This window comes from Suricata suricatta, chromosome 3 (genome assembly GCF_006229205.1).
Source record: "Suricata suricatta isolate VVHF042 chromosome 3, meerkat_22Aug2017_6uvM2_HiC, whole genome shotgun sequence".
Taxonomy (NCBI): Eukaryota; Metazoa; Chordata; class Mammalia; order Carnivora; family Herpestidae; genus Suricata; species Suricata suricatta.
This window is the reverse complement of record NC_043702.1, coordinates 37,440,227-37,463,448: the sequence shown is the minus strand read 5'-3', so window position 1 is coordinate 37,463,448 and position 23,222 is coordinate 37,440,227. Positions and strand designations below refer to the sequence as shown.

General features: G+C 39.8%; 1 protein-coding gene across 1 annotated transcript in view; it reads right to left on the bottom strand.

The window, feature by feature from the left end:
- Positions 1 to 23,222, bottom strand: part of HECW2 (HECT, C2 and WW domain containing E3 ubiquitin protein ligase 2) — a 221,801-nt gene that overhangs the window by 90,324 nt on the left and 108,255 nt on the right. The window contains exons 10-13 of the mRNA XM_029934189.1: positions 18,516 to 18,666; positions 17,721 to 17,824; positions 16,851 to 16,975; positions 5,267 to 5,452 (exon numbers count right to left, since the gene is read on the bottom strand). Of these exons, the coding sequence (XP_029790049.1) occupies positions 5,267 to 5,452; positions 16,851 to 16,975; positions 17,721 to 17,824; positions 18,516 to 18,666 (566 nt within the window). The remainder of the gene's footprint in view (positions 1 to 5,266; positions 5,453 to 16,850; positions 16,976 to 17,720; positions 17,825 to 18,515; positions 18,667 to 23,222) is intronic.

Genomic DNA, 23,222 nt, shown 5'->3' with positions numbered 1-23,222 from the left:
TGTGTATGTAGAGATAAGGAAATTCAGATCCCGTAAATATAAATGACTTACTTCATGTTAGTGAGGTGGTTAGTGGCCAGTGAGGTCTAGACTAATCATTTATAAAAAAAACTGTTACAGGCCTTGTATACAGAAAGACATGGGCTTGTATCCAAGAGTTAACTTACACACCTAATCTCTTTGAGCCTTAGTTTCTTCCTCTATAGTAAAACCTATTCCACAGGGTTATTGTGAAAGTTAAATGAGCTAATATAATATCCCTAACATAGAGCCTTGCATCTAATAAACGATTATTATTATATTTCATTATCCTATGATGATGATGATGTCCTATCCTATCTTACCCCTAGCGTAAGAAATCAATGGTATTTAAGCATGAAGCCATGTATGTCTCTGGTGGTGTGCTCTCTGCTAGAATACCTGTGACCTAATCGGGACATACATATGTGTCTCAGACTTGAAGGATACTGGTAACCCCAGCCTTTGGTCTTGAACCTTCAATAAAAGATCTCTCATTTCCAAAGATAATCCATCCAGTAGAGAACAGTGTTTAAGTCACACTGCTAGCATTTGACTCCTGATTTCTCACTTGTTTGCTAAGATTATACGCATTATTTACCATCCCCAAATTTCAATAAAATATGGATGATAATAATAGCCACCTCATAAGTTGCCATGAAATGCAAATAAGATAATCCATAGGAGAGTACCTAGTAAAGTGCCTGGCATGTGAGATGAGTATAATGAGTGTGGGTATCATTGTTATCATCAGTGTCAAGGTCATCATCATCACTGTCATCACTATCACCACCATCATTATCTCACCTGGCAAAGCTGATATTGTTCTTATTCTTTAATTAATAATTAAACAATATTTTTTTCTATTCTTTTCTGTGAGTCAAAGACAGGATTCACCCTCAAACTTCCCAAAAAAGCATACCAGATCTAGAATCCTATGAATTTCACCCCATTCAAATCCTTGGCCTCAAGTAATCAGAAAAAAGTCTCTCCCAAAACTGAAGACTATTAAAGCCCAGTGTAAGCATAATCACCACCTTGTTTAAACAATATGGTGAAAGATCCAAGGCATCATAGGCATTAAGAGAGGTCAAATGGGGCAAATCTAGAAACTATTTCTGGCAGAAGCACAGAAAGAGGAGGAAGTGGGGAGGGAGTCTTCATGTGTCCAAAGTAGAAATTACTATAAACTGGTAAACGACAGGTGACAAGTTTCATTCATACATCAAACTTGTTTTGAGAACCTTCTATGTAAGAGGCACTGAGGTGGAAGAGAGGGTAATTAAAAATAAATAAAAGAACCCTCACGAAAGGGATCATCTGTTCGGGGAGATAAAACACGTTAACGACTATAGCATGAGACGGATGCAGATGTCATGAAAACAATACAAGGGAAATAATGCGCGGATACAAGAAAGGACTGATCGCTTATGCCCAGATTGCAAAGAGCAGCTCACACTATATGCTGCCCTTCAGTGATTCATCTGAAAGCCCCCACCTCCTTGATGGTGGTAGGAAATCCTATGCTCCTTTGTTAGAAGACATCCATTCTCCCTGCTCACGGGTGAAAGGCAGACTAAGAGTACAGACTCGGGAGCTGAACTGCCCGTGTTCAAATTCAGTGCAATTGCTTATAAATTTTGGGATCTTGGTCAGTACACTTAAGCATGCTCTGCTTTAGCTTCCAAGTCTTCAAAATATGGATAAAAATAGCAGCTATCTACAAGGCCGCTATGAATGTGAAAGGAACTAACCTGGGTGCTTACAAGAGTGTCTAGCCCACAGTCGGCACTACACACTGCCTAACGCTGCACTGCTACCTTTCATCACTGCCATCACAGGGGCATGCACATACGAGGCTGTCAGACGGATGTGAATATGTGCTGAATGATGAGAAATGAAAACACAAAAAGAAAATGTTGCATCTGAGAAGAGAAGATGGAGCCATATTTTGTAAGTCTGAAGAGTTAAATTCGAGAACACGCCCCTTGAGAAGCACTTCCTTTCATGTAGATGAGGATTTGGATACCCTATTCCATGTCAGTTCTAAAAACCAGTAATCACGGTGGTAAGTAAAGTAAACTTTGCAGTAATATTTAATAGTTTTATTAATATTAAGTGGGGGAAAAGTTTACTCCCTTTAAATGTCTGGAAGCCAAGCAATTCATTAAAAAGGGGGACTAGAGGGCATCATGCTAGGCGAAATATGTCAGTCAGAGAAAGAAAAATACCATTTGATTTCACTCACATGTGGAATTTAAGAAACAAAACAAATGAACACAGGGCAAGGGAAGGAAAAATAAAATAAGATAAAAACAGAGAGGGAGGCAAACCATGTGAGACTGAGAATGACAGAGAATAAACTGAAGGTTGCAGGAGGGGAGGAAGGTAGGGGGATGGGCTAAATGGGGGATGGGCATTAAGGAGGGCACTGGTTGGGATGAGCCCCGGGTGTTATGTGTAAGTGACGAATCACTGGGTTCTACTCCTGAAACCAATACTACACTATAGGTAGTGTAGCATTTAATGAAATCTTGGGAGGAGAAAAGGGGGAGGGGTGTGAAAATTTGAGGGCTAGAAAAAAACCTATTAACTACCTTGAAGGATAAAAGCCATGACATTTAAAATGCACTCAAACGCAGTGCAGCCAAACATCTCCCAAATGTTCTTTGAAGTTATTTCAGTTTACTGGAAGCCAGTCATTTATAAAGGAAGGTGGGAAGAATCACAGGGAGATAGACCTGCTACAGTTAAGGTGTCCAACTTAAAACTAAAGTCCTACTCCACAAAGCAGAGAGATCAGGCTAATGTCATAAGCTTTCAGGCTTGTCTGATAATCCATTTTGTTCACAAGGCTGAGGGTCCTTCTATATTTTTCATGCCAAACAGCGTTCAAATGCAAAGCCGCCAGTAGACTGTGAGATAAACGATTTTCCAGCCCACACTCAAGGTTCTTTACAATTCCTACAACTTAAGCTTGAATTCCCAAATAAGTCTGAACCCTTCAGGGAATAAAATGGATAGTTGTGTTACCCACAAAGCTGAGATAATGTTTACCTCTGTTTAACTATGGAAACTTTTATAAAGACTAAGAGACAGAACTTGTTCTTAAGACCACATCGTAACTCTTCTTAAACTTTTCTCAAGGTCTGGGGATTACTAACAAGCAGCTCTCCCCTGAAGTGTGTCTGGCAAGTTACGACTGGCAAGAAGGGGTGGCCCCACTGTGCATAAGCAAGCTCCTGATCTCCTTCAGGGAAGGATACAAAATGACTTAGCAAGTTAAGTCTTAGAAATATATGGCAGCATTATCTCAACTTGGGCTTTCCCTGGACCCATGGCTCTCTAATGAGTGCAACTCCTCATTACACAGGAGACATCTTGTCCGAGCTGAGAACAGATCTGAATTCCTGATATGGTAACTGCTCTTTTATACCCAGATATAACACCATCAGTATTTCCCAAAGTCTTTACTTGGACAATCTATGCTCTTCCATTCAGTAGAAGGTTTAAACATTGGGCTCTCAGGCTGCTGAACCAAACTTAGCACCAGCAACGTGACATCTTCTCTGGGAGGAGAGACTACAGGAAATGCCAGGTGGCCCTGCCTCCAGCTTCCTTGTGTCCTGGAAAGGCTTCCCTGCCAGAGACATAATCACAAATCTATTCTCTTTCATCTAGTCTAAATTTCATGCTTGAGACTTCTAATCTTCTCTTGGCTGGGAATGATAGGTTTATTTTTTAAATTTCTACTAATCAAGTCAATAGTTTCAATGAGTCTGAGGGCTCCTCCCATGCATTAAAGCACGTGGTCTTTGCAACGTCTATTTGGATAGGTTGTAAGTTCTCAGATGAGCTAGCTGGAAGCTGAGTTCAAGTGAATACGAGGCTACTGTGGTATTGTTGCTAGAAGGTACCTTGAGGGAGGATGGCGTTTATTGAGTACCTTAAACATTTCATTTGCTTTGAATGCTCTTTCCCTTATATGGTTTACTCTTTACTTTGCTTGCGTCTCTGTTCACATATAGCGGTACCTGTGAGGCATTCCCTGGCCACCCCGTATAAAATAGTTCTCCACTCCTGTCTTTCTCTAGACGCCACCCCCTGATGTTTAAATCACAACATTAATCAACACTTGGAACGCTACTTGTTGATTTCTGTCTCTTTCCATGAGAATGGCAGTCCTGTGAAACAGCTGGCTCACCAGCTTTGCTTAGCTGCTCTACAAGCACTTGTGGAGTGAGTGAGAGAAGCACGGGTAAATGCTGTAAATGCCGTGTCATTTTAATCCTCTCCATCCTCCAAGTCAGGTATTTCATGTCTTTTTACAGACAGGGAAACTGAGGCTGGTTACTCAATACATGGGGAGGATATTGGTTAAGAGCACGAACGCTTGCGCCAGACTGCCTGGGTTAGAGCACAGTTTGGTCACTTGCCCTCTCTGACACTGGACAAGTCACCAAACCATTCTGGACCTGAGGCCTCGTATCTGTGAGCGGCAGCGATAATAATCATTGCCTTACGCAGCTGTTGCAAGGAGCTTAAATATATCTTGAACAGTTTGTGGCTCATAGCAGGTACTAAACCAGAGTTAAACAAATAGTCTTAGCTGAGAAACATACCTTATAAAAATTACTGACTTTCTCATTCTGCTTCTTACTTATAACAACTTCCTGATCATAACCCAGCTTTCCGGTTCATCTGTCTATAAAGAGAGTGCAGACGTGATTCCTCTGGCCTGTGTGACACATTTATGCATTTCTCATCATAAATAAACTAATCCGTGAGTCTTGTTCCATAGAACAACATCAGGGTTCCAAACCAACATCACTGAGGCCTCAGAGACACACCTCGTGCAGTTGCTTACTGACCTCCTAGCCACCCTCTGCAAACAATACCACGACTTTTAAATGAACTATCCATAACACAAGCTGTATAACTAAGGAGAAGGAAGTGTCACCGCCTAAGGAATCTTCTCTCTGATTAGCAGAAAATGGAGATTAAAGGTAGAAGGATATGCAGGCAAAAAGGAGTATTTTGCCAGACAAATGTCCTCACACCTGTCGGCTCCCCACACTATTTCAGAACAGCGTGTAACTGCTGTGGTAACAACCTGTTAGTCCAGGTTTCACTGGAACCCAGACATGGAAGGTTTCACCTCAGAGGCTTTCAGCTCTCCCTTCACGGCAGAGCCACGAGCAGGCGGCGGTCACTCGGCAGCCTCCACACGGCAACTCCCCCACAGTACCTTGCCCTGGTGGTCGTGTTTCATTTCCCAGCCCCTGGGCAGCTCCAGCTGTTTGTTGGCGAACATATTGAGGAATCCCACAAGATCTCGGTTATGCTGGTAGCGTTCAAAGTGGTGGGTGTCCCGCCGGACTTTGGTGATCATGTGCTTCAAACACGTATTGTTTGTAAACATGCGGTAGGCACTCTGGAGAAAGGAATGGAGAACCCAGGTTAACGGGCTTGGGACTCACAAAAGGAACACACATGCTCTTTGAGGGCACATTTCGTCTTCCAGTGGGCACATCGGCTTCAGCGTAACTCGGGACCCACACATGGAAACAGCAGCCTGAACATGATACTTTGATGAAAATAAAATAGGAAGACTACAGAAAGCAAAGTATCTTCACTGATGAGGTCTTATTTTCTGAAGAACAAGAATGCTGTGAAGTCTCATGCTACCGGGGATGTTAGACCCTAAAGTTGGCCTTAGACAAAAAGCACACAAAGTCACATCCTGTCAGATACAAATATACCACCTCACAGCCCCAACAGAGCCGGTTTTTCCTCTAGCATCGGAAGAAATCGCTGGTCTCTGGGTGAGTGCCAGATGAAGCAGTTGGCATACACTTAGCAGCCAAGTTGTACAGAAAAATGCTTGGCCACGGATTTGAATATTAGGAATACATGCAATAGGCTGACCTGCAGTCACTGGGAGTCAAATTCACCTGAGACCCAAACGTAAGGTTTTCATCTTACCCCTTTGAGGCAAAATCTCAGTGAATACAATGGCATGCTGAAATGCCTGGGCTATATACATATTTCTTTCCTTTCTCTATTTTTTCTGTGTGTGTGTGTGTGTGTGTGTGGCTGAATTTATACAGTTGAAATGCACGTTTAATAAACTCCACCATACAGCCACACAAAAAAGTGATTGTTTTGTGGAAAATGCTGTATTCTTCATCTCTATGATACTTAAGACTCTAAAAATTGGCCATAACCCATGGCTATCAACATATAAGTCAGTCAAAAAAGATTCATTGCATAATATCCATGCAAAGAAGTAGAAAAGGGATAACTATATGGAGCAATTTCCTTGAATTATCAGACAGAAGATGATATTCATGAAATTAACAAGGTTGAGAATGACTTACTCTGGAATTCTATTCTCAGATAGATTCAAAGGATTCTTCTTACCTTTGGTATCTCAGGGCCACTAGACTGGGTCTGGAGGCCTCCAGACTTGACTTCATGGGTTCTATTTTTTATTTAGTCTAAGACAGACCAAAATAAACCCAACAGAAACCAGAATCTCCGGAAATAATTTCATTTTAATAAACATTTACTGTCTTTGCTATGCCCAGTATTGTGGTAGTTATTGAGGGTAAAAGATGAATGACAATGAGGTCAGTTACTATTGTTTCTCTCTGTCCAGGATCCTTCAAGATGTGTCACATTCTGCTCAAAGCATTCATGGATGATGTGCATTCTTATAGAGATTTCTTCTGTTTGGTACACTTATCATAGCAGCCGGTGATGTTTGAAATGGTGGTTGCTCCCCAGCCTGGGTCCCTCAGTGCCTGAATGACTACAGGGATCAGAGAACCTTGATGACCCAATTTGGAATAAGAAGCAAACCTTGTCCCCTTAAGCCACTGAGATTTGTTGGTTGCTGTTATTGACATATAGCCCAAACTACATAAAATAACTTTGATACCGTTTTTCTGATTGATTCACCATCATGATACACTTTTTACTAAAATATTTTTTTCCTATCAAACAAAAGGAAAAAAGGAAGGAAGAGAGAGAGGATGGGAGAAAGGGAGGGAGGGAGGGAGAGAGGAAGGAAGGAAGGGAGGGAGGGAGGAAGGAAAAACGGAAGACAGGGGCGTAGGGAGACCGACCACACTGAACCATCCTCATATATCCTAATTCCTTGCACTAATTCTTTGGTACACCTGAGTATAAAATACTTTGAGGTTGTATTTCAACCTGATAGTCTACATGAGAGGAGGCTTTGATGGCTGTGAGAAATCATGAGGTTCAGAGCACGGTGCACTGCCAACACAGGCAAGTCTACACAGAGGCTCTGGGCAATTAGAGAGCATGAGAGAATAGGAAAGTGATACCATGAAAGCAGAGAAGGAGACTAATAAAAGAAGTTGGAGGTTGTCAGACACAAACATCAGCTAACTAATCGTTTAGCCTGTGGCTGACCCTGTCCTGGTGTTTTATGCACGATCAGCAAGGCATCTGTTTTCTGCATTTGGCTCCATGCTGCTAATATATTTTCACGGAAGCCACTGCACTCCTAGAGGCCTGAGACCGTACTAGCTTGAGTAGTAGTCGGCAACAAGCTTTCAAAGCATACTCCCTAATTAGTCTCTTTGGGGACAAATGATTGTGGGATAATTCTGCCAGATAAATCATTATATTAACAGTTGTTCTAAACAAGACTGTATCTCTTGGGCCTCTACATTTCTTCCTCCCCCCATTAATGTAAATAAATAGGCCACATCCTGACTCTATCTAGAGCACCAGACATGCTCCTCATTCTGCTGAAGAAAAGAAGGAAAACTTCATTAGGGCAGGAAGTAGTGATCAGGTAAAGGAACCTGTTCTGGCCCCAAGCTGGAGGTGATTCCCTCGGGCTACACGGCTCTTTCAGTTCAGGAGTCTTAGGGCTGATTGTATAATTACTTATGTGCTTTCATTTTCCTCATCCCCTCTCAGTCAGACATGTAACATAGTAGCAAGTTCAAGTGATCTGTGAAAAAAACCATCTATCAAAGTAAAGTGAGTACAAGAAAGATTTCTTACTAGTAACTTGCAAACAATCTTTGGAACCATAGCTTTTTCAAGTCTGAATAACATGCACAAGACTGTGAGTGTCTGTATGAAACCCTTAAGGCAAAAAGGAACATCCCTCCACACTGCTACATTTTTACAGGGAAACTATATATACACACATATATATATATACATTTATTTTTATATATATTTATGTATATACACATGGAACATATGGGACATAAATTTACACATATATGTGTGTTTATATGTTTATGTGCATATTTATTCTATTTTTGAATACACATTTTATTTTTAATATATATGCAATTTTTGAATACATAGTTCTACATATATAAGTAAGTATATTTCAGAAAGAATATTTATACTCCATTTCATATGGAACTACAGTGAAGATTCTAGTCACAGCCCTGTCACTCATGGACAGAGACAAAGAAAATCATTTAATCTCCACCTCAGAGATGACATCTTTGCTCCAATGAAGAATAATAACTGTCCTGTACTCTTCACAGGCATGTGGGATTGAAATCCAATGAAACAAAAGATGTAAAGCTGCTTTGAAGAGGTAAAAAATCACTATAAAAATACAGAGTAGAACTAACTACAGGAATATAGAAGGGATTATACCTATCACACCTATGTTATAACATATGAATGACAGTAGTAAAATTGTTTTCTACTTTTGAGGTCTTTGAAGATCCTGGGCCAGCATCCCACTTTCTATTAACTAAAGAAGGTTTTCATAACCTTTCATTAATTATGTCATAAGCCCCGTGTTAAACCCCAAGGATACAGGGTGAGCACAGCCCCATGATTCAAAAGGCTGGGAACAAACATTATAGGGAAAGGTGGGAGGAAGAGGTTCCCTGGAGGCAGAAAGTAGAGTTTGGAAATCAAAGGCCACAGTAGCAGTGAAAATACTGAAACACAGACAGGACTAGCAGAGCTAAAATAAGAGGGGTCCCAAGACTTGAGAAACAGGGGGGATTAGATGAAAGGAGCTTAGTCTTCCTGGAAGTAGACATTAACAGGCTGTGGGTTAAGGCATTTCATTCTCCTTCTGTGGTTCAGTGTTTCCAAATGAGTGATGGTCTTCCCAGTGTTTGGGTTGTTGTTTTGTTTTGTTTTGTTCTGCTCTTAAAGAAAAAGATGGTAATGCTCAGAATGCAAAGAATGATCTCGTCTGGGAAGTGGCTGCATGTGGAGTCACCCACAAGGCAAGTTGGCAACTGTTAAGTGTAGACGGCGCTCCTTTACAGGATCTCTACAGGATGCAATGTTTTCTTTTCCTTCATGTGATTTAAAAGGTCCTCTTCAGTGACTGCCTCTCTATTCCAAAACTCCTTTCTTAACCTTATTCTCAGTTGTTTCTTGTTTTCCGTGCAAGAAATGACCATTTGATGGCTGAGTGAATGATCAAATGAACTTCTTCAGTGAAATTTTGTTAAAATAACATTCTTTAGAGCTTAATGTGTTTTGTTTGGTTAAGTGTTTTAAGGTATTAGAAGTGAAAAATACTGAGAGGAGTTGAAGGGAATGTTATTGCCATTTGGCAACAGAATAAGAACATTATATATGAATATTCATTTCTTATCAACCAACCACAATGCAAATAATAGTCAATCTTTTTTTCTTTTTCTGGCAGGTTTCTTTTTTTCTTTAGTGTTACGGTGACTATATGTTGGGGATTACCTAGCCTAGCCTTGATTTCAACTAATTTGGTTCTTTTCAATAACACAGGCAAATACATTAATACTAAATAAAATATATCTTTCATATTTCATGAATCCTTCATCAAGAATGGGTATTCTGAATCCACATTTGGAAAATATCATCACTACATCTATAGCAAATGTTTCTCATATTCACAAAGGAACTGATGTGAGCATTCATTTACCTTATTCACTAAACAAAATTTATTATAAACAAAATCAAGTAACATTGTTTCCATAAGAAGTATGCGGGGATATGGGAATAGTTCTCATACACAGTCTGTCTTCACTTCAATCATAAGGTATCTTACATTGTTTTCATCTAGCTAAAGAGTAAAATGGAGGGAAAATCTAACTTATTCACAAAACTAACTGTAAACTATCAATTCATGTACTTTGCAATATATTTAAGTATTTTTGAATAATATTTTTCTCCATCAAGTACCAAGGGGTTTAGATTTTGGAGTTAGTGCATTTCTACCTCTTACTAAAAGGAGAATAATAATTTTTGGCATGTGCGCTGGAAACATTATTCAGCTACATACAAGGAAACATATTTATGTCTGACATTAATTAGACAAACACAGGCATAACAACTGTAAAAGACCTGATGCAAATAACTAAGTCTTGAGTTATCAGTTTATGAATACAATAGTGGAAGAAATCTGATCACACCAGCAGAGGATGTCAGTATATACTTTAAAGCAACCACAATGCAAAAACTTGAAAAAAAATACTTTGTTTCTAAAGTTTTCCTTTAGAGTTATGACAATCATGTATCTACTTAATCTCATTATTTTCAATAAGAAGTATCACTACATTAAATATATTTCTCATCACTATTTTTCAACATAAATTATCTTCAAATCATAAAAAGATAGAGTTAGGAAAACTTTTAAGTTAATATACTCCTTTTGTATGTTGTGCATTTTCAAGAATATAAACAAGGAAGCTACTGAAACAGTTATGGATAATAAACAATTCAAGCAAAAAAATACTAGATAATAAATCTTAAAGTGGGGAAACCAAATAAAAGTTTGTTTTGTAATTCCAACAAGTAATGCCCTGTTACAAAAAAAAATTGTGTGACTTAGTCCCATAAATTCTTATGTTGAGATCATTAGCTAGATAAATCCTGCAACTTTAATTCCAGCCATATAAAAGTTGGGGAAATAAGACTTCCTAAACCCAACAGAATTTAAATCTTACAGAAATGCGTAGATGCACAGCACAGATCATCTTTGTGGCCAGTAATGGACACAGTTCAGGTATGAGGAAAAAAGTTAAAATGCTTTAGAAAGAATACTTTAAAATCAAGATTAGCTTCCCAGAATAAGAAGTTTTGAAACATGCCCAAGAAAGGGGAAAGACAATAAAAACATGAAGACAAAAGAAATGTAAGAAACCTTTGTGCTGCTGAGTACCTTCACACTGTTAAAATACATTAATTGTCAAAAGTCCAGATGCGTTACTGTTGTGACAAAAGTGGTGAGGTCATTTAACGCAGTATCTCTTTATTCTAGGAATTCCTAAATTATAGATCATAGCCCAATGGCATCAGAATCACTTAAGGAACCTGAAAAACAAACAAGTGCCTGAGGCCCATTCCAGACCTAGTAAACCAGGATCTCCAAGGTTTGGGAACTAAGAATATACATTTATTTATAGAACCCTACCAGGTTCAAAAGCTACAGCCTTTTATCACAACCCAATAACTGTGAATCCAGACTCTATATGAAACACAGAAATGATGAGGAAACTTATACCCAAGAAGGCAGACTGTGTAGACAAGAACTTGATGCTGAGTGAGGTCATCTTAGTAGCTTAAAATTGGTTATAGTGGGAGTATTAACATTACAGGAATCAGTAAATGCAAGCCAGGCCTTGATGTTATTTTGAAGGCTGCCTAGGCTAGGTGCAGGCAAACGATGAACCCATAGGATGGATGGCTGTGTCTGCAAAGTTGTTTTGCAATATAGCCACATCCATTTGTTTACATATTGTCCTTGGCCCAAAAGCCAAAAATATTTACTTTCAGCTTTCGTTTGTTTTCCTAAAGTTTGTTGCTTTTTTTTTTTTGGATGTAATGTCCAGTCTCAAAAAAACGGTGGAGAAAATAAAATGCTAATAATACAGATTAAACTTTACATTGTGCAGTTACACTCCAAGTAGCATGCACATACACATGCACACTCACACACTCACACACACAAATGAAGAAATAGAAGTTCAGTATTCAAAAACTATTATCTGGCTCAAAATCCCGTCCCGCTGACCTCACTGACAAAGGAGTGTGAAGCTCTTCCTTGTGTCTCCCTTGCATTACCGTTGTCCTAACTTGTTAATGTAAATGAATATATCCATGTGGGAACTTGTGTGTGAACTACAATGGTAGGCTGGCTACGGATACACGACTTCAGCAAAAAGCAACAAAAGCATTCTGTGTATATTTTATTATTATTTGTAAATTGTGTGCTATACATCCTTCATTTAATAAAATTATAAGGTATACAAAAACACATTTTTTTTCCCCTAGAGTCAGTTGTTGAACGTTTACCAGCAAACCCCTGGACATTACCATCCAATTAATTGCTCCTTCTTGAAGCCTTTCTTTTTCTTCTCCCCCATATTCTGATGTAGTAGCAAGAATGTCTGCTCTCACTGCAAAATATGTCCCATATCCACTTGTCCCCATCTGTACTGCTACTGTACTAGTTCAAGCTCCTTCTACATCTCCCCATAGGGCCCTTTCACTTGTCTTCCTGATACCAGTCTTGCTCTCTAAAATCCATTCTTGGCAGAGCAGCTAGAAGGAACTTCCAAATGCTGAAATTATTCTCTACAGGAAATCTCTTTAGAATAAAATCCATTTAGAAAGCCCAAAGTCTGCCAGATCATACTGAAGCCCCTGCTCACCTCTCTGACCTGATTATATACCACATATATACCATATCTAATTCATTCAAGCCTTAGAACCTTCGCTTTTCCTTGGCATGGAAGGTTCTGCTCCCAGACCTTTACCCTACTGGCTTCTTGACATTTTACAAGCGCTTAAATGTGGCTCTCTCAAAGAGGTCTTCCTATCCACCCAGTCTACAGCAGAAGCTCAGCCCCAAGTATGCCCTAGCCCAGTAAACTGTGCCTCATGTCACACTGCGTAGTTTGAATCGCCTTTTCTTATTCACTAATTGTTATTTATAATCTACTCTGTCTTGTTTTGCACTCTAACCCCAGTCCCGACTGTACCAGGCAAGTCACAGGCATTAATACATACTGGTTGAATGAATGCATGAACAAAGGGACAAATAAAGGAAAACTTGACCTATCTGACTTCAAGTCTAAAGCTCTTCCCACCACAGCATGATACTGTTCTAGAGTGTCAGTTCTAAACATTAGCTCATTCTTCCTTGTATGAAAGCCCCTACCATCTCCTAAAATTGTCCCATACATGAGTTTAGGTTCATGTAACCTGGCTTCTGCCTCCCTTTCCACACTCAAATCGGACTTTCAGTAGTGTCCTATGCCCTTAACACACCAGCAATGCCAAACTGCTGCACTAGTAATCCAGTTCCGGTACTTCCGCAGCAATCACCAACACGGCTTTAACACCTGAGGAACCTCTGCTGTGCAAATGCTGCTCCTTCTGCCAGCAGTGCTCTGGCCCATCTCATTTCCAGGGTAAGTTCCTGTTCAGTCTTTAAAACATATCTTAAATGCAAACCCACCCATTACTTCTTCCACACACCTTGCCCCTAGTCAATCACTCACTCTAGCATCGGGGTCTTCTACGGCCTTCCACTATGGCACTCATAACTCTGCTCACTGGTACGTGTTTCCAAGCCTGGGACTCCTGGGCCCATAGTTACTGTCATCTTTGTATCTCTAGGACTTGGTAAAGTGCCTAATACATAACAGGAAATCAACAAACTATTGCTAAACTGAATGCACAGTAAATCTAATCCCTCTTGCGTGAAACCTGAGGACAGCTGGCATGCTATGAACTGCTCACCCTCCTCCCAAGTCCCCTTTGTTCCAAGCTAAACTTGTAAACCAGGAGGTAATAATCAGTGAACCGGACAGATGTGAGTACTTATAAAGCAAAGCTAATGAAATAAGACAGAACTACATTAACATCAGTATATATGAACACACTGATGACCTCACCGACCTCACCTCAGGACCACAGTCATGGTGACTGAACTATGCCAACTTCTACTTTACCCTATAATCTCTGTTTTTCCTAAGGTGTATAATCTGTTGTGTTAAATTCCATGTGTTCTTCCCTTAACAAGCCTCCATTCCTACTTTCTTTTTATTATTCACTAATTATGAGTTATCATTTATTACTAATGTACTAACATTATTATTATTATTATTATTAATCTCAGAGTCATCTTCTTCAGTTTCTATTCCATTTTCTACCCAATCTTGCCTCATCTCTGTCTGTGCTTTATCTCACGTTGGATTGGTCTTCTCTATTTCCTTACCTCCTAGTCCAGGCTCTTATTAACTCATGCCATGATGAATGGATTATAGTTGACCCTTGAACAACATGGGGCTGAACTGCTTGGGTCCACTAAGATGTGAAGTTTTTATAGCACTGTACTGTAAATCTTCCCTTAGGAGTTTTAAAATAACACTTGCTGTTTTCTACCTTACTTTAGTGGAAGAATACAGTAAATAATGTATATTTGATTTTTTGTTGTTGTTTTTCAGACAGTTTATGTGAATTCAAAACAGTGATAGTGATTCCAATCGAGATGCCTTATGGAGAAGTACCCCACCCTCTCTTAAGAAAGAAGCGTTCCAGCTGTGCCCACCTCTACTTCCGATATTAATACACAGCTGGTTTAGGGAATGTCTCAACCCAGCAGGATCAAGGGAGAGAAATTCCAGGTACCCTGGGGGCTGGCCCTGCCCCCAATAATATGTGTTAATAGACTGTCTATGTTATCAGTAAGGATTCAGGTCAACAATAGCTATAAGTAAGGTTTTTGGGAAGTCAAAACACAGACTTTCAACTGTGTGTGAGGTCGACAACCCTAACCCCTGCGTTATTCAAGGGTCAGCTGTATATTCAGCTGGACTTCTATGGCCACTGCTTCCCTCATTCTAAATCCTTCCATGTGCAGCTAGGAGAACCTTCCTCTAATTATTGTCTCCCCTCGGCCCTCTAACATGTGTGGGGTAATGTCCCTTTGCCCACCATGTCATACCTAAACACCTTACAGAATCACAGAGCTCTTGGTGGCTCCCTCCTACGGAGTCAAATTTAGAGCTGTTTATTCCCACACTAGCACCATGATCCGAAATAATGAACTCCTTGGCCAAACCAAAGCCCTAAAAGTATTTCTTGTTTCCTTTCTTTTTCTCCTCTCCAACAACCAATTGCTCACCACGTCATACTGATCCTACCTCCAGAATGTTTCTCGAATCCATGCACTTCTCTCCAGCTCCATGCCAAGCCCAGGGCTGCAGTCATCACTGTCTTTTCCCTGCACCAGGAAAGGGCCTTCGTTCTCATCACCCTGTGTTCACTCTTGTCTTTCAGAGTTAGAGTTTCCACCTTGGGTGTGTCACTTTAAGTGCATGATGGTTCCCTGAGAGCTGAGAATAAAATCCAAATTCCTTGCCATTCCCACAGCTTCCTCCACGATCTGGGTCTTGCTAACTCTCCGATCTCGTATCACACTATTTCCCGCTTCTGTCAGGACACCGCAGCCCTGCACAGTCTGCTCACTTTTCTGAGCCCTGGTGGCCCTGCGCTCGCTGCTTCAATTGCTTTAAATGAGCTTCCCTGGCTTTTCCCATGACTGATAGTTTTTCATCTTTCAGCTTTTAAGTCAAAACTAGTTCCTCTGAGAGGCATTCTCAGCCATCTTCCTAAAGTTGCCCTTATTCTCGGTCCACCCTAGGGGAAGCACTTCGTCTTATTCCCCAGTGTCCGCAGCACCTGCGTAATTTCTAGCCTAGACCATGTTTTCAGTAATATTTATTGGATGAACGAAAGAACTCAGGATGCATATAAGATACATTTTTTACTTCCATCTCTTCTCATGCATATCCTCCACCTAGAAGGTCATTCTATACCATTTTTTCCAACTGATGTCCATTATTTATTCTGTGATACAAGATTCACATGACAAAGAAATCCTTTCTAACCAACCAATTTCTAACCAAAATGCTTTCCTATCACATTCTAATTTTTATTCTACACACACACACACACACACACACACACACACAGAGTTTTGGCTTAATTTATATAATATTTTCAAATCCTTCTCTTTTTTCTACAAATATATCATGCTGCATGACCAAAAAATAAGTGTGCAACATTTTCACTCTCACCCTATGGACTCCATATATGCTAGTATCTCCAGGAGGCTAATGCTTTTTGAATAAAATAAAAACTTTCTAATACAGGTTTAACTCCAAATTCATTGTGGGAAGAATTAGAGAGACTGGTTGTCCTCAGAAATTAAACAAGGGGAGGGTATACAGGGCTGGAGGAAACGAAAGCAAAGGAGGGAGTCATAGAGGGATACTAACTCTAGAATTAGTATCTCTGGGATTTTAACCCCAATGATACCACTTAGTAAGTGTATAACTTTATGACTGGTTTTTGTTCTGGGTTTTTTGTAAGGCATGGTTGACACACAAGTACATTAATTTCAGGTGTACAACACAGTGATTTACCCACTGTCTGTACTACGCCCACCACAAGTGTAGCCGCCGTCTATCACCATACACTGCTATTATAATACCATTGGCTGTATTTCCTACCTAAGCTTTTATTCTCATGATTTATTCATTCCATAATGGAAGCCTGTATCTGGAGGATGTTATTTAACCTCTCTGGGCCTCAGTTTCTTTATCTGGAAAAACGGGAGTTTCATCTAACTCATAGGTTTATTTGGACCAAATGGGTTAAAACATACATGGTGCTTAGCACAGACCTCGGAACACACTTAGTGCTCAGCAAGCATTAGCTCTTGTCATTCTTACCATTTTCACAAAATTAGGGTAACTTCCTCTGGCCAGTCACTGTTTCCCCTAAAGACGCGGAGGGTTGGTACTCACAGGGTTAGAATGCAGCACGGTGAAGAACTCTGGGCTGATGAGGAACTTCACAGGGGGGGACTGTAACAGCAACGTGAGCCTGGATCTGGAGGTAGAGTGGGGCAGGACGTTCTCCCGTCGGAAATCTAGATGGGGCAGATCACAAAGGCTTTAGGGAACCCTTTCCGGGTAGTGGAAACATTTATTCACTTCCATCTATGTTTTAAAAGAACGAAGGATACCTATATCATTTGCTATTATTTTAATTCTCCAAATACTCTTTTCTTTTATGTAAGTTCATAGATAAGACCTGACTAAAATGGAATTGAATATTTCGAGCCACTACTAACATTTCAGTGCATCCTTAGATGTTTTAAGTGACCCAATTCAATCATTTCCCACTATCCCACAGATCTAGAGATTAAAGTCATTTATATTTTATATTCTACTTGGTTTTGTGGTTCTTCTCTTAGCACTAATAAAAAGTCAAGGATTAGAAGAGGTCTCTGGTGAATTCTGCTATTTGCCTTGGATTACCAGATCTTATTGAAAAGCAAAAGTTCACTAAAAGAAAAATCTCATTTCTTGGAAATCTTTATTATTTGCCTTCTACTTACATGAGATTACAAACCAAACCAACCTAGGGGCACCTAGGTGATTAAGCATCCAACTCTTGATTTCGGCTCAGATTATGGTTTCATGGTTCATGGCATTGAGCCCTGAGTAAGGCTCTGCACTGCCAGCATGGAGCCTGCTTGGGATTCTCTCCCTCCCTCTCTTTGCCCCTCCATAGCTCATGTGCGCGTGCACATGGTCTCTCTCAAAATAAACAAATAAACTTTAAAAACAAACAAACAAACAAACAAACCAAACCAATTGAAAGGCTCTTACCTGCACTGGCTTGGTGAAAGTCAGCTTCGTCTCCTGCCCCATCAATAGCATTGGTATTTTCCTCAGGCCTCTCATTAGTCATGGTTCTGCGAATACTCTGGTATCTAAAATAAGGAGCCAGCAACGCATCACAGCAGCCTCCAAATGGAGGGACTCAGCCATTCCCTCAGAGCCCAGACGGTATCACTACCTTCCTAGCCTCAGCCCTACCTCCCCAAAGCTCCATTTCCTGACTTTCTAGGCCATCCGTTTTTAAACGTAAATTACAGTGCATTAAATTTCTTCTGTCTGTTGTTAGTGGAACATTTTCCTAACAGAATAATAAAACTTTAAAAAAATTGTGCCCCTTAACCAAAGAAAACTAAATTTTTATATTGTTAAAGAACTTTTTAGTTCATAGCAATTAGTTCTCAAAAAAGAACGACATTTAAAAAGCAAATTAAGTTGATAATAAAGATGCATGATGAATGGAGATTCTAGATATTTAGAAAGATATTTGGCTTCAGTTATATACGTATATGCTTTGTTTTACTAAAATCAATGCCTTGGGTGATTACAGGCATCATCATCACTTACTTCCTCTCTAGTTTCCAAACAAGTGGTATACCCATATGGTTATTATTTTTTTAACCAAGAGAAGTTCAATAAAGTATATAAATCAAAAGAGATACCAGCTACATCTTAGTGATAGCACACCCAAAGATTAAAGAGAGACAACCATGTTTTCTACTTTGGCCCACGTAAAAATAAGCCCAACCACCCATCAACAGTCATAGGGAAAATGCCTGTCCTCACCGCCGGTTCAGCTGCTCCATTTGCTGTATGGAGTTTGACCTCTGCAGCACCTGAGGGGCGGGAGGAGCTGTTGGTCGCTGCCACGTGGTAGTTCTGTTTACGTGATCCACGTAGAAGATCCTGCCATGGCTGTCAATGCGGGCTTCCCAATCTACACGGCAGGAATACACCAAGGCGGGTTAGAGGAGGGCTCGAGGCCATTAACGTGGTTCTTTAACTTCAGCCTGTTTTCCCTGACATGCTATAAATTGGGGCTAATAACATATACCTTACTGCAAAATCAGACACTTCCCCCAGTCCATTTCATGATCTGTTGTGATCAGTTAGTAAACACACTGTGTGTGTGAGTGTGTGTGTGTGTGCGTGTAATACCAACCCTTTAAAGAATTTCTGAATGTAGAGGATCCATCCAGATCTGCCCACAATGCTCATTGGTATTGAGGATTCTTTTCACCAAAAATTGACTTTCGTTTTTTTTTCTAGCTTAGATGAAAGACTCATAGCTGGAAATTTCCAACTGCATATTTACATAAAATTTTGGTAAATGTAGTCTTCAAAAGAAAATAATGCTAGCCTAGGCATCAAATAGTATCATAACCTAAAAACTCCCATTTGCGCCTTCCCAAAGAAGAATACATTTTCAGAGCAAGGGTAATTACTTGCCTCTAACCTCAAATAAATACAATGTTTTAAAAATTATTTAATTTTCTGTTTAAGCAATCTCATTGATTATGTTCATCTTTGTAAACAAATATGTAAGTTCATGTTCAGTAAAAACAGAAAGCAGAGCCAGACATATGTCCTCTGTGGCTCTCTAAAAGGCCATCCCATTCAAATACACAAAGCATGAGCCGATCTTTTCAAAAGGCACTGGTCTGATATTCATTGTAGTTGGAAAGTGCAATTTATATAGCAGTATATGAAAACAGCAGAAATCTATTCTTTTACCAGCACCGTTCTTTATCCATTTCTATTTCTGTGTAAAATATTGTTTTTGAAATTAATAAGCACCTTTGTCCTTAGCAGCTCAATTATTTCAAAACTTCCCATGTCCTCACATAGCTTATCAACAGATACCATGGGTCTAATCCTGGAGACTAGGAGGAAGGCATGTTTGCTCATGACCATCTATGGTATTTACTCTGGACGTGAACAGAGCCAGTATTCCAACAAAGTTCTCAGGGTTGGAAAGACCTGAATGGTAGACCCCAGCCAGCACCAGACGAGCACGGAGGGCTGCCTCAGTGCAGGGTGGAAAGATCTGTTTTTGTTGATGCTAGCACATGGTGATTTATGACAAATGGTAAGAGAAAGAAAAATTGGGCTGAGAAAAAGCACCACACAGACAAACAAATCCAATGTCACTCATGTTCCAAGGTAACACAGACTCAAAATGAACCAGCCAGCCAAATCTGAATTCTTTGGCCCCAGCTGCAATCCCATCAATAGGACATTTACAAATGACCTCATGATCAGCCTTCCATAAGATGACAAATGGTTACACGTTAAAAAATTTTCAGGAATGATTTTCAAAAACCCTTTGATCTATTCCATTGTTTTGCTCTGCTCTTTGCATACTTTCCCATCTCAGAGATTTTGAGAAGTAATTATGCCATCTCATTAGAGCCAGGATAATTCAAGCACATATTATATGCAAATCAAATGCACAAGAAAACAAATGGTCATTCCTTCTCCCAAAGTTGTTTACAGTAGATTCCAATTGTAAAAATGGAGAATCAGTCAATGAGGGATAAAAACAGAACAGAAACCAACTAAAGGAAGTAGAAAGAGAGGTACTGCCAAGCTCCCCAGATAAGTGTATAACTAAAAATTGGCTCTAAGTTTTCTGGCAGTTAAGGCAGAAAGGAAAACATTGTTGCATACTTTCCATTTTCTGACAAAAGAAAGTAAAAAAATTATCTTCAAAGACAGAACTTTTTCCTTGAGCAAACTATGTAAGAATTTACCCAATGAATGTGGTCTTTATGAGGCCATCTGGGTAACACAGTGGGGGTGGCGTGGGGAATCTCCAAATATATTTACTACTGTACCTTGCACATAGCATGAAATGAATGGACAAGTAATTTAAAAAATATGAAACCATAACAAAGAATGGTTCTTGGGTTCACTTTTCACAAAGTCCAGGAATAACCCTGATGTATTTCAACAGAGATATCTCTGTGTGCAATGAGAAGAATAAGAAAGAGGTCAGAAAATGTGCTTCCTAAGAACTTGGGACATTGGATGTATATTAAGACCATTCCTATGGTATGGTTGCTTTTACATCTTAAAATTTTTTATATTGGACCTGGTCTGTTCTTGGTACAAGCAACCATATAAAGAACTCATTACCTAACATCAAAGTTTTCTTGCAGAGATCATGATAAAATCAGACAGGCAGGATTAGAAGACTGGGAACTTGGCATTTACTCCCTTGTCTCGCCACATTGTACAGTGGGGTATGGCATCAGTGCACCACGAGTCTGAGAACAACGTACTGGGATGCGTGTACATGTAGTGCACCAAACTGGGAAGTAGAAGGCCATGGCTTTGTCACACCTTTGCTACGTGGCCTTCAACAACTCACTACACCTCTATGAACCACAGTTTCTTTACCTGAAAAATTAGAGGGCAGAATTATACATTGATAAGGTCCCTTTCAGTTCTAAAACTATAAGAATCTTCAAAACAACATCCATTTTTCTACATTAGGTTTAGTAAGAACCTGTCGGCATCTTATGTCTAGGCCAGAGTTTGCAAACTAAACTCTAATCCATTTAGCCTCATAAAACCAGGATTTTGCGGTGCTGAATGGGGGAGCTCCGGAACTATCTGCCAACATGATGTTGGCCCCTGTAGCCCCCATGTTATCTGCTGTGCCTACTGGTCTTCATGTAAGATTTCATTTCCATAAAGAGCTTCACTGAAAGAGTTTGAAAACTGTTATCTACAGAAATGTTTTCTCAAAGTATGGGACTCTGACAGAATGAATCAGAATTACTTTGAGGATCAATATAAATGCAGATTCCCAGGACAAATCTCAGGTCTGCAAAACCAGACTATCTGAGGCTAGGACTCATTTATCTACATTTTTGAGAATCTTCCCAACTGACTCCTAGACAAAAAAAACTTGAGGAACACTGACATAAACATAAGAACTTAAAACAGCTAATTTATCAGATAAACCCATGGAACTAATGCTAAATTTCTCAGAGGTCAGGAAATACAGACTTACAAGAAACTAAACTTCAGCCTAAATATTCTGAACTGAAATCCAGGAGCAAGTGGGCTTGTAGATGCCCTGAGACTCAGATATAACAGCCCCCTTTAAGTAGCTGGACAATGAGGGGCAGTTGGAATTAGGAAGTGTGTAAAAGTATATACCAAGGCCACGGTCACCGTTTTGACCCCTCAGCAGGGCACCAGAGGGAGGCAGAGCAGGGAAGGTCTTACACATTTTCAATTTTTATAATCAGCATATGTGGGAAGGGAGCAGGGCTCATTCCTTCCATTCCTCTTCATCTCAAAATGCTTCTTTCTCAGTCCCTTCACACTAGACCTTGGTCCCCACTTGACTGTCCAGCTGGCGATGAAGTGAAGAAACAAACACATCTCAGAGCACTGAGATCGGTAAGAAGATTAATGACTAGATAGAATGACATTTCAGGGGACTTGTGAACTATATGAACCAAAGGGGTGAGAAAATCATGAGTTGGGCTGGGATTAGTTATAACTGGGTTTAGAAAGATGAACAACCCGAGAGGCTCAGTCAGTTACACACCCAACTCTTGATTTAGGCTCAGATCATGATCTCACGTTTTGTGGGTTCGAACCTAGCATTGAGCTCTGCAGTGACAGCATGGAGCCTGCTTGGGATTCTCTCTCCCTCTCTCTGCCCCTCCCCAACTCGTGCTTGTGCTGTCTCTCAAAATAAATAAATAAACATTAAAGAACAAGAAAGAAAGATAAAGAATCTGAACGTTGTGAGGTAAATGTATAAACCAAACTATAAGAAATTATAACAACTATGGTATCTTCACTAAATGATGAGATAATGAGGTTATAATGAACTAAAGGTACTTCTGAGGAAAGAATTAAGCTTTGTAATAGATGCTGGACAACAGTATTTAAAAGATTAGTTTTTCCTCATTTTAAAACTCAAGAAGGTACACGATTTGTACAAAGTACGAAAGCAAGTTAACCTCTCTGACTTGAGGGTCAGCATGGTATGTCCACTTCCCCTTCAGGAATGGGGGGCAGTAATCGGAAGGGGGCACAAAGAGACTCCTGGGCGCCAGTGAGGAGGCATTGGTGCACACGTGTCCTCAGTTTGGGAGAATTCAGCAGGTGGAATGTGCTCTTTTCTGTATGGACAGGATATTTAAATAAAAAATTTTTAAAAATCTCTAGCAGCTGTATATGGTGGGCCTTAATAGTCAATTTTTAATGCAGTTAGCTTTTAGATTAAAAGCATCAATTCTCCTCTCATAAAACTAACTTTTAAGCTCTAGAAAATAAGAGCTTCTAGCCTTGAACATTGTAGAAAGTGAGATTAATTATACCTTTCAGATTCACTGCTTTCTTTTAAACCTTCATGTCAAAGGATGCTTTAATAATGAAAGTGCACAACCACAAAAAATGATAAACATTCTCCTACATTTTTCCAGACCTGCCCATTTGAAGCCACCGCCTAAATACTACACTAAT